This window comes from Corvus brachyrhynchos, unplaced genomic scaffold (genome assembly GCF_000691975.1).
Source record: "Corvus brachyrhynchos isolate BGI_N302 unplaced genomic scaffold, ASM69197v1 scaffold218, whole genome shotgun sequence".
In the NCBI taxonomy this organism is placed as follows: Eukaryota; Metazoa; Chordata; class Aves; order Passeriformes; family Corvidae; genus Corvus; species Corvus brachyrhynchos.
The window spans coordinates 106,497-119,340 of NW_008239321.1; the positions used below are offsets into that span (position 1 = coordinate 106,497).

The window sequence follows — 12,844 nt, forward strand, 5'->3', positions numbered from 1 at the left end:
TGCAAAGGATTGTGGTAACTCTTTAAATACACGAATACACAGACACACATTTTGAGGGAGGTTATTCCATTATCTTCTTCTGGTATCTTGGGAAAAACACCTGTGCATTCTGTCATCTATACACTGACCATCTAGCAAAGGTACCTAGCACACCTACTGCACCAATGACACAGCCTGTAGCATCGTGAGAGCATTAACACCTCTGAAATACTGAGGAATTTGCGTATTTGCGGTAGATCAAAGGTGCTGAGAATCATGTGCTTTTGAACTGTGAACCAGAATATCTTGTCTCTTAATCCCATCCCGTATCAGTTGGTGATGTGGAAGTGCTTACTGAACAGGACTTCTAAAATGAAAATTATTTAGATGGAGAAATGGGTGCATAGAGAGGTATGTTACCTCTCAGGGACAGGACATAAATTAGTCCTTTCCAACACACACCTCAGTACAGAGAAATCAACCCAATGCCAAAGCCTGCCCATTCCACTCAGAGTAGAACATATTGATTTGGAACTTGGAGTTCCGATTTGGAGTCTGGTGGTAGAGCTAAATGAGCATATTTATAACTGAATTGAATACAGCAGGAGGAGGAATTTTTGGGTGGAGGCCCTACCCTGCCTCCATCCTCAGGACAGATGGAAAAAAAGACTCCTTTCACAAGGCACTTTGGAGAAGATGAAGAGCCCAATTGTTCCAAGCGGTTGTCTGGGTAGGTTCCCTTCTCCAAGAATAAGGGAAAGAACTTAACCTACAGCTGGATGGCATTCAAAACAAGTGAGCATATGCTCTTGCTTAAATTACTGAGATGCTTGTGTCCAGTCCTTCACTCCAAACTATTTCATAACTTGTGTTAGGAATTGCATTTAGGTGTTCAGCTCTCAAATCAGTTCCACGTACGTTTTTCTAAGATACCAAAGGTGTTGCTGAGTAACGTTCCACTGGAGCTCAGCTGCAGACTGGAAGTCAGTTGTAGGAACAAAGGGCTTACATGACTTTTTTGCTGAGGTAATTCAATATGTTTCCAATTGCCATTTTATTTAGTGTGATGAAAACCAAAGTATACCAGTATACCAATATGCTGAATTCTACTAATATTCAATCACATCATTAGTAAAAATAAGTAAAAATAACATTGTATTTGCTGTTCTGAAAATGTACTGATTATCTTGTCCCCAACAATCCATCTTATACTTGACTCCAAGAAATCCAGCATTATGCTTCTGTCCATTTCCCCCTACTCCAGATGAGCTTTCATTTACATGAATACAGTCCCACAAGTATCTTGTAACAAGTCAGCTGTAAGTGAATGCCTCATCAGAATAATAATTCAACAGATACCTGTAAAATCTTCAACAAATGTTGTTTACATAAAACTTTAGTTCATCACTTTGTATTTCAAAGGGAGTCAAAACCAATCTAAGATATACTTTGAAATGCTAGAATTCAAGCAGTATAGATGACATTAACTAAGCTGAAGTGTTCAATAGTTGAAAAAGTACTTAGAGAAAACAAACTGATGTAGGTAAGAATATTCTTATTTTAAATTCCAGTTTTCTTGTTCAAAATACTGAAAGCAACTACTACCAGTGCCAAGTCGTCACCCTCTGTATGAATCTTTAGCTGCCACTGCAGCGGGGTTTTGTTTTTAGAATTTTAGTTTTATATACATTTGGTACTGACAGTGTATAAATAAAACTAAAATATGTCAACTTCCAAAGTGTCTTGAGCCTTTTAACTGTGTGTGCAGCTCTTTCCAAGTTACACAGCCCAAGATGGGCAAGTTATGCCCCCAGCATTTCTGCCATAACCATCTTGTGCTTAGCCAAGAATCGTGTGGTATTTTAGGATGTTCTCATGATCACATATCAGAATTCTACATGAAAATATAAGCAAGCATCCAGCTTCTCATCAATCAAAAAGAGAGCTTTTAATACACAAGTTTCAAACTTACAACTCCCATGTAACTACCGAGTAACCAGGCTCCTCCTATGTAGAAAACAACTTTCGACAGCCCCAATATGGAGTGCTAATATATCCTTGTCATAAAAGGAATCAATAAAAAAGAAATGTGTTAATAACGAATTTCAAATTCAAATAATTTCCAGCACTTCAATAGAATAGGTCTGAGATTCTCTCAGGTGGTTCAGTCTTTGTAACTCCCGCAAACTTCCTTCAATCTTGTTGAGTTCTGAGTAAAACCGTACCTGAAAAGAAGAAACAGAGACATTTATAGTAAAATACATTTTAATTCTTTTAATACATCATCATACTGTGGAACTATCTGTGGTTCTGCACAGTTTAAGCTATTTAAACCAAACAAACAAAGCAGCTTTTGAAAGCCAAATGAGACAGAGGCAACTGCAATTCATGCTCAGGAAGGAGCATACAGAGGAGGACTCACATTATTTGTTTCACTGAATAATTTGTTGTTGTCTGTCTCCCCCCTTTCTCAACATCCATATTCCAAATCCAACTGAAAATGAAATAATTGTCCCAGAAGATGCAACTTACTTGGGCTCTCACAAACTTATGCAGGTTTGAAAGCAACTCCTTTGCTTCTGGCAGCATCACCATGACAGTGAAGTGAGCATCAAGTAACAGGCACATCCAATCCATGATCTGAAGACAAACAAGAAAAGTACACTTACACTTCCCAGTCTGGAAATGACACACATTTGGCTCTAAAAGCTGAACTCTGAAACATTAACTTCTAATGCAAAATACATGGGTTCACATTTTAAAGCATATTTTAAGGTATATTTGGGTTTTGATTATTAAAGTGTTACATCTGACTTCACAGAGGTTACATTAACAGACAATACTTAGTAGAATGAATGTAGGCATCAACCGATTTTAGATATTCCCAACTACTCACCAAGTTACACACCACAGAAAGGGAAGGAAGTACAGTTCTTAGAATGAGCTGCTCACCTGATTTATCGTGGGGGAGCGTATTCCAGGAAGAGTGGTGTTAACTTTTTCACTGCATTTCACATACAGGTAATATAAATACCTGAGAAATAGCTGGAAGTAGAAAAGTCAGAACATTTGTAAAGGACAAGCATTTAATAGACAGAGGGATTTTTTGTTTTTGAAAGCAACATAGATGCCTGTATATTACATATTAAAAACAAGTTTTATGCTTCTCTTACATCACCCATAGCTGGATGTTTGAAAATTCTCAGCAATATTCAGTGTAAATTACATTCAGGGGTAACCACTGTTTCAAGAGACATGTCAGAGCTGAAATCAGCTTTGCTCTGATGTGTGGGTTTTTTTTGAAATCACTGGAAAATCACACATATGCTCAGGTACACACAATTCTTGAAGTTATATTTCAGCTTTTGAGAAATGGGGGAGTTTGGTGGGGTTTTTTCCCAAACTGAGGGGGATCTAGATTTGTATTACATTTGGGATTAAACAGAGTTTGTTTCTCATAATTTCTGAACTCCTGTTTCTGATAGAACTGACTAAATTACCGTGTCTTTTTCCTTTCCTAAAAAGCATCTAAATCGCGCAAAGGTAACTTGCTAACAGAATATGAGCATTTTCCAGTCAGACTGGGTCATACAGAGGGTTTCTTACTTACATGTTCCAAAATAAGCAAGGACTACAAAAATTAGGAAGATTTCCTTAAGTATGTGGAAAAACACCATATTCCTTAATATTAAATCTTACTAGGCATCCTAATTTCATTTCCATGCATTAGTTTGTTATTCAGACTCCTGAAAGAATGGTGAATTTCTCACATACAACTGAAAAACTCTCTTCCCTTTCCCTCACCACAAAATAATAAGGGTTTTAAAACCTTTTAATGTTAAAATACTTACAATAGCTTCTTGAGCTGGAAGGTTTTTCAGGTGAGGCAAAAGAAACGTTTCAGTGTAAGCTGAATGGAGAACAGCATTTCTGTGCAGTGCTATTAAGGGAATAACACTGGAGGAAAATACCAGTTTGTACAAACCAGAGTGAATTCTAAATAGAATATTTCTCCAGGTTTTTGACAGAGGTCCTATTTGAATCTTATTTCTATCATGAAACATCTACAGCAATAGAACCATCACAATACAGTTAACTTGAACAGTTCTATCCACTGCAAGGGTGTAACTGCCTGATGTGTTTTAACAGGCAAATATCCAAATCACTGATACCATTTTCTCTTAAGTAGAGAAAGATTATTGCAAAAGTGTAATAAAACTAAGTTTAAATTGGTGTAGATACATTCTAAAAGCTAAACGTTTCTATTTATATTCTAAACAGTTTTTCTACTGAGTAGGAACTGCTCTTATGAGAGCTCAGAAACTTTCAGCAGTAACAGAAGATGTGCCTTTTGGCAATACCAAATATAAACATCCACAGCACATACAATGCTCTGGCTTCCCTTCACCATGCAGAGGATACAATAATGCTGCCTTCTGAAGCCCAACAGGGCAGGATTCACCATCACTCCCGGATTGGGCTTCCTTTGGGATTTTGGTATCATACATGTCCTGGTCCATCTCTGCACTGAAACCATTTTCTACAATTTCAGTCTTAACTTCTTTATCGTCGGATTCAACATCAATGTAACAGATCACAGAATCTAGATTCACATCTATATTTTGAAGATGGGCTTCACTAATGCTGCGGAAGAAAATTTAATGCCTTGAATTATTAGCTTTAAAATCAGCAATGCCATCAACACACATAATAAACTCTCTGAAGCTTATTATAAAAGCAAAAACATAGACTAAAATTTGGTGAAGAAAAAAATACTCATTTCAAGTTACCTTAAAAATGTTTTCAGGCAAGCATAAGTAATTTCTTCAGGAATATCTGGAAACCGTTCTAGGCAGATTTGTAAGAGATGCATATCTTTTTTCTCCAAAGCAACAGCCATTAAATCTGGACATAAACTATAAAAATATGAAATTAATAGGTTGCACAGTCCACACCCACTGAGAACTACACTGACAACTAAGGTAATAGTACTTATCTTCCTCCCCAGATGGATTTTTACGTAAAACACCAGCTTCATCAGAAAATAAGCACCTTTGGTATTAAATTGTGATAATTCAAGAGAAACTTATAAAGAACTTCATTTCTATTTTTTTAAATTGATTTTAAAGACTACTCCTTACACTAAAAAATGCAGAGTCACTACCTGTAGGACAAGTCCCGGGTTTCAACAATCTCCAGCAGGAAATTTTGAGGGTAGTACTTTGGATTTCTTTTACATCTGTCTGTAAGGGCAGTGACCACACAGCCAATGGCGGCTTGCAGATCTGGGGTTGGTGCTTTTGACATCAGTTGTCTTAATTCAGTTTCCAACACATAAGTAGAAGCATCCTGGAAAAGACAAAAATACTGTGCAACTCAGAAATACAAGGCACAGGTTTGACAACTGCCCTGGCATTAATTAGACCAAGTAGAAGCAGACCTACTTTGGAATTCAAGTTACAAAAATCCCTCGCCACTCTGTGTTTTGATAGCATAGTTTCTCTCAAGCATGAAACAGCTAAATGAGGTAATTCCTCATTCTGAACTCAGGTAAGCAGTACCTGCTCTCAGTAACTGCTCATGGATTAATCACCTGTTACTTCAGTAACAATACCAAAGTGTCCAGCCACAAGTGAACTGCAGATAGTTTCCCTTCCTGTATGACCTATTATAACACTTACAGCAAGTTCTAGAAAGGAACTAAAGAGCTTATTACTGTATTTGCAGTGGAATTCCTGACAATTCCTCCAACTTCTTACAGCTGAAATGCCTTCAACAAAATTAAAGCCATAAATAAGAACCTAAACAAGCAAAGTTCAGATGAAATATCCTCTGTTATTTACTGTAAGACACTATCATTAACAATGAACAAATTTGTGCAAGTTTCCAGAACTCAGATGTTATAAGCCCTGTATTGTACAGCTCTCAAAACACGTTCCTGTGACAAAACTTAGTTTCATCATGCCCAAATTCCGTTCTTACACAACAATATCCTTCAACTCACCTGTTCAAGGCAGCTTGGTCAACCTGGTATGTGCAAGAGAACATGGAAAGAGATAATGGCTTAAGAGACACCTATACTATTCTGAGAGTGTCTAAACACTACTTGAGGATATTTGGGTTACTTACTTTGAGATTTAGTAAGAGCTGCCCAACTGATAAGGCCTCTGGTTGTATTTTAGCAACAGTGCTCCTTCTTGATCTTAACTGTGGTCAAGAAAAACACAGAGTTGTTATTCAGCTCCGAAATATTTAAGGACTTCAAGCAAGATAACTGGGTACTTCACATGTCAACTTGCTGTCTGGACTATGATTACTAACTGCAATTCCAGAAACAGTGTTAGAAACAATCAGTAACAGATAAAGTGAAATTTCTTTCTGCTGCAACACCTAAAAGTAGCAGCATGGGGAAGAGACAAGACAAACAACAACCTCACACGACCCTAATTCTAACTTACATTCATTTTGGACTCTGCTTTCAGAGCTACAGACTCCTGGGACTGAAAGGAAACCACCAGCTCTTCATCTTCCAGGGTATTCCAGTTCACAAATGAGGACACATCTGTGAACATACAAATGAAACTATATGAAGGTAACACTTACAGCACATTTATTGAAGCATGAATATTGCACCAACTTCTCATGCTAATAGATACTTTCTAAACTACAATCCAAGTGATTTTATGCCAAGAAAGCTGCCAGTTTTATTTCAACAGCAGGTAATTTTATGACCTTTCTTTATACTGTTTCTCCATTTTGCCTCTGGGAGCAAGAGAAGTAAATTATTACACAATTTATCCTGAGCATTACTTGCAACATTTTACCAATACAATGTTTGATTAAACCACTATGACAGTAGAATTTTAAACTGAAGTTGACAAACTAAGGTTTGACATTGCCCTATCTAATCACAAACTCTTTGAAAACACTTTTTAGGAAACAGCACTTCACTTTGTTTTCAGTATTCATCATCAGCATTCCAGTGTTTTCAGTAATTCCAGTAGCTGAATGACAATCCAGGTTAAATGAAGCCACCATAAATTCAGATGTCTGTGTGTTTTGTTGTTCCCAGCACCAGTAAATTTAACAGCCAGGAACACGGTACAGTGTGATTTGCTTCAAGCTGTTGAGATTCAATTCATTTTATAGGACTGTGTTAAAATAACTTTTATACGATTTCAGATGTCTTCCTTTTACAAGCTCTTTTCACCGTAATTAAAAAAAAAACTCTTACCAGGGTTTTGACTGTCCTTGAGCTTTCCCACAGCAGCTGCCAAGGATGATGTTTCACACTTGTACATAATTACAGTCAACACTTTCCCATGAATTAAAAAAAAATTTTCCTCATAACACCACAACTGCAAAATAGTAAAATGTGTCATTAATAAGATGAGCAGAGAAGTGAGTTCCTGCACTGATGTGTAACTCCTTCCTACAAAGTTCAATTAGAAGTCAGTGATCAGATTATTTAAAATTATTTTCAGTAGGTTTAACATTTGTTAGCAGACCTTCACTAACTGCTGATTTTAAATACAGAAATTAGAAGTGTTCTGTTCAGTATTTTTCCAGGGATGCCCTTAAGTACAGCAGTTCCTCCAAGGCATTAAGTCCCTTTTCAAGTTTCCTCTTGTGCAATTTTAAGACAAAAGCAGTCAGTTGTTCTGGCTCACCAGTGCATTTATTCCTTAGGTGCTATTTTACCTATTTGACTCCTGAATAGCTTGAAATGCTGTTCGGGAGATCATAGAATCATTTAGGCTTTCAACTGCAAATTGCCTGAACAGAAGAGACACTGTTGGGTTTTGTGTTCAGTGATTTTATTCACACCAAATAATCAAGACCATGAGATGTGACAAAGTACTAAATTATCAGAGAAATCCCCACAGGCCACAATTCTCCCAATGAATATTCTGACAGAAATTGCTCATCAACTGGTCAGTATTAATTTTGCTTCAGATATTGCATTCACTGCTCCTCCAGCAGCAGCAGAGCTCTGCAGCCCAACACTCCCTTCCCTGCTGTCAAATGCATAAAGCTCAAGGACCCCAAACCCATGAGCTTTACCTGGCCGTTGGTCCCCAGGGGCAGTTCCTTTGAGGTTTGCAACGTCTGAAATTTTGTATTCCATATGCTCAGGCACTCTAAGGGAAGTAAGAGATAGAGGTTATGATCCCAAAAGTAACATAAATGCTACGTTTGCCTTTACTACTTTCAGTTACAAACGCTGCGGGAAACAGAAATAACTGTTTCAAAATAGCTCGGCCAGTATTTAGCGTCAGGAATTACATCACTCAGGTTACATCTCAATTTAAAGATGAGTTGGTTTTCCAATGAAGAGCTTTAAACCAGAAGCTGGGACAAGAGGGACAGCACAATTTTCCTGCCTAGTGCTTTGCCCAAGGAAATTTTAGACCTTACAACATCTTTATATGATTTTTCAAGTTACCTCTGGGTTCTTTCCCAGGTACAGCCAGACTGCCCAACACTGCAATGTGGTCTTTGTCCAGGACAACTAAAGATGTTCCTTTCAGAACAGTTCCTGGGACTGAAAAGTTTAGTAGTAGTGACTTGGACAAAATTTCTTCTTCCTCAGTATCTTGCTGCAGAGGTATCAGAACCTGGTACACAGAGTCATTGGAATCTGTAAATCAAAAAAAAAAAAAAAAAAAAAAAAAAAAAAAAAAAAAAAAAAAAAAAAAAAAAAATCACTCTTTTACAATTGGTTTTTGTGGGAAAAAAAACCTGTTTGATATGATATAGCAAAAGAACATCTAAAAAGACAAAATCCAGTGAATGCTGAAAGAAGAATTAATACAGGATATTTAAAGCACTCACTATGATCCAAAGCAGCAAAATAAAGCTATAGCAATAAGGGTATAGTGAGAGCTGCAGGGTACAAGTGATCACAGGTAGGAACAGTTCACCTTTGCAGCCATTAAAGTATCAGGAAGGTTTAATTACTACTTGTAGGTGTTTTAAGAAGTTTAAAAAACTAAAAATATTAAACAGCAATTCATAAATATCAACATTTTATGTCCTTCCATACAATTCTTTCCTTCATTATCCCATCCCATTAGAAAATATAACTTACACAAACACAGAAGTGTGACAGTTTGGTTTGTTATATGTGCTGTGAAACACAGTGGCTTGGATGCTTCCTGTTGTTCAAGCTTGTATTTGTGTAGACTACTCAGCTTAGGTTTCTGTACATAGACAAAAAAATCCCCACCCTAAAACAAAAAAAGAAAATAAAGCTTTCCTTTAATTTACACAAAGAAAATATAACAGAAATTCAGATATTAGTACTGCTTAACTTTGGATGTTGTGCAAAATTAGGAAATTGTGTTTTCTATAGGGCATCAGCCTAATTCAGAGAATCCACAGACTCTACAAGTAAAGAATATTCTTATTTGATGCAACAAATGGACTCACAGGAAGAAGCATTTGCATGAAGACAGATTTACGCATAATTCCTTTTTTAAAAACATACATCCTATTCAACAGTTCTTCTCAATGAGCAATGAAGAGTCACACAATGTCTACTGTATTTCATCTTATTAATTGCTCTCTGCAGTTCTAAGAGCCCTGTTTCTCAGCCCTGAAAGCAACACAACTTCCATTTAACTGCTGTATTGATTAAATCAGGATAATGATTCCACTAAAAGCTCTTAAAATCAAATAAATCAGGTGATGGATTTTGAAAAAAGCCATTCAGGTCTCCTGGTATGATTTTTAAAATAAAAAGTATTTAACTCACTTTCTCAGTAGTGAAAATTAAGACAGGTTGTTGGCCTTCCATAAAAGCTCCACTCCACCTAAAACCAGAAAGCTGGATGAACATCTTTCAAACTCTAGGTTTATACAAAAAGTCGTATCACTATTCCTTAGGCACCTTTCAATTTTTAGGAAATCTGTAAAAGTAATTCTAACATTTTAAAAACAATGTGTTGGAACAAAACACCCAACCCCAAGATCTTGGTCTTTGATTTCCCCCCATCTCCTCAAAAAAGGGAAAAGCTTTCATCATCGCAGTTAATTCCTCTGAATCATCACAAAGTGGCATCACTTACCTGATGACTTCATCTGAGATAATGTTTTCAATCTCCTGTTGTGGGGCTTCCAAAAGCACATCCAGCGTCCGAACCCCACCTCCCCTGAACAGCACCACTGGCCCCCCATTGGGCAGGGAATGGATCCTGTACACATCTGCTGAGAGCTGCAAGAACAAAAACAAATCTCTGTTCTCTGCTACATTACCCTGAAAAGTGAGTGCTTTATTCATTATTATAACTTTTTCCAATAAAATTTAACAGAAGAATGATGAACCTTTAAGATCCTTAATAATATAGATCTAGTAGCTGCTGATTTGTTGAAATGCCACAAATAATGCAAATCACTACCCCCAAAAAAAAAAAAAAAAAACCAGGAAAATGTCCTGATGAGCATCATATTCCTGAATCACATCATAAAAACCATAACAGGGTCAGGAGGTCACACAACCGCTCTACAGCAACACACAGTGTTGTTTAACACATCAAGCAGCAGAACACAAAGATCTGTAATTGAACACAATTCATCATCTTTAAAGAAAGTCCAATCATTTTAAGACAAATATTCTGATAATAAAGTCAATGCAAGTGGATTCCTTGCAATACTCCAGAACATCATGAAGCATAAGTTAAGCTAAAATGTAATATGGCCAACACTATGAAAATTAGAGCATTTCTTCCCTCCACGGGGATCCAAAACACATAGAAGAGAACACATGAAGGAGACTTACTGTTGCTTTAAAGGCTTTGTCCAAGTTAATGTCTTCATTCTTCCATATTCTTAAAACCTTTAAGACAAGCATCATTTTTAGGTAAAACAGTAACACACAGACTTGTCAGCACTCAAAACACCAGCAATTGCAACAGGAGGGAAACACACAGGGAGTATTCACAGTGACTTGAGTGGGAACTGGCCCAGGAGGGGCAGAGACAGCAGGAACTGAAACCAAGCTCAGAAATCCTGAATTGGAAAGGACAGGAAAGAGTAAGGAAAAAGGCACAGCAGAACTGTAAATGAAAGTAGATCAGAGTGATGGAGACAGTGAGATAGAGCTGGCCTGATTTCCACAAGCAATGCAAGGCTAGGAGTGGTATTTCATCAACAACAATGAAAAGCCAAAGACCCAGCATGATCTAAGCAAATGCTACACATACACACAGAAACTTTTAACTGTGAAACAAGAGCAGAAGAACAAGGATGGGGTCTGAACTACTGTAACCACTCCAGTACCATGACCATGCAGTTGTAAATGTCACCCAGGTTGCAACAGGAAAAATAACTTATCCTTAGGGAGTGTGTGCATGAGGCACTGAGAATCTCCTGTGTTTAAAGGACCAACAGACTGAAGATGCTCATGCCACCAACATGCTGAGGGTCCCCACATGTTCAACCAGAAATGTCACAGTGCTGATTTTGTCCCTACTTACATTCCCTCAAGAAAACCCACGACATCCTTTTTTCCTCTAAAGAAGGATGAAGGCTCTCACCTTGTCGTCATGAACTGCGATGTACTCATGGGTTTCAAAGTTGCACACAACAGGACAGGTGAGAATCTGCCCGTGTTTAACTGACCAACAGCCCAGGGGCTTCTGATCCGAAATCTACAGAGTCAGAACAAAGACACTGCAATTAAAATACAACATATGAAAGATCACTTTGGGGACTTCTCTCATGACAAAAAGGAAATGCAAGGCAGCCACATCGGATCTGAATTAGAATATTAAAATATGGAAACCGCTATACTCAAAAATTCCTCTTGAGCATTCCTGTTTCCACCTTTAACACCAACAGTTTCAGAACAACAGGAAAGAACTCTACATTAATTAGATTTCTTTTCATGTAAGAAATAACTTTGACCTGTAACAGTCTGAAGGGCTTATGCCATGAAGCACAGATACAAGGCACCACTTTTTCGAAGGGCAGATACTAATTTTAATTGCTAGTGTAATTTGCTTTTAGTGACTAATACAATCATACACAGACTTGTGCTTTTTTTCTTTCTATTTCAAGGTGAGTTACTGAAACCAAGAGCAGGGGATTTTGCTGTCTGAACTCCTGTTCTGTGTGATTCACACCCAACTGCTCTGAGGGCACTCAACCCCCTCTCCTCACTCCAGAGTACACTGGGCATATTTATAACACAGTTATGTTCTCACATATGGTCTTGGCACTGGGAATAAGGAACCCAAAGGAGGTTGCATCATCAACCCACTAAGATCATGGAATGGTCTGAGTTGGAAGGGACTTTAGTTCACCAAGCCCCCCCCCCTGCCATGGGCAGGGAGACCTTCCACTATCCCAGGTTGCTCCAAGCCCCATCCAATCTGGCCTTGGACACTTCCAGGGATGGGGCAGCCACAGCTTCTCTGGGAACCTGTGCCAGGGCCTCCCCACCCTCACAGGGAAGAATTTCTTCCCAATATCCAATCGAAACCTACTCTCTTTCAGTTTAAGCCCATCCCTGCTTGTCCTGTCACTACAATCCCCAACCGAATGGATGTGATAGTCAGCTAAAGACAAACTCAAATATTTGCCTTAAAGTTTCTTATTATGGTCTACTGAATAACAGAGACCAGAACACACTTTTCGTTTCAGGTGCTGCAAACCAAAATCTTCCGTGCTGCAGCCAGCAGGACAGCACCTGACACTAAGCTGACAGCCCAGAACCTGGAACTGCAGGTAACACGTGCCTGTGGCTTCGCGACGGAAGTGTTTTTTGGGACGGGGAATGGACAGAGAACATCAGCAAAAGGAAAACTACTCGGACAAGCGCCCGAGCCGCCCCATGTTCCCGGGCAGAGGGAGCGGGGGCAGC

General features: G+C 38.2%; 1 protein-coding gene across 1 annotated transcript; it reads right to left on the bottom strand.

Moving 5' to 3' along the window:
• Window positions 1–1,014: 1,014 nt before the first annotated feature.
• Window positions 1,015–11,784, bottom strand: NOL11 (nucleolar protein 11). The gene is made up of 17 exons (XM_017740775.1): window positions 11,517–11,784; window positions 10,760–10,816; window positions 10,050–10,195; window positions 9,737–9,794; window positions 9,071–9,209; window positions 8,426–8,620; window positions 8,044–8,120; window positions 7,214–7,337; window positions 6,438–6,541; window positions 6,109–6,186; window positions 5,144–5,328; window positions 4,770–4,895; window positions 4,402–4,623; window positions 3,831–3,909; window positions 2,932–3,024; window positions 2,512–2,619; window positions 1,015–2,204 (listed from the first exon to the last, which is right to left on the bottom strand). The coding sequence occupies exons 4-17, from the start codon at window positions 9,776–9,778 to the stop codon at window positions 2,091–2,093; spliced, it is 1,686 nt and encodes a 561-aa protein (XP_017596264.1). The 5' UTR covers window positions 9,779–9,794; window positions 10,050–10,195; window positions 10,760–10,816; window positions 11,517–11,784; the 3' UTR covers window positions 1,015–2,090.
• Between the last annotated feature and the right edge of the window lie 1,060 nt (window positions 11,785–12,844).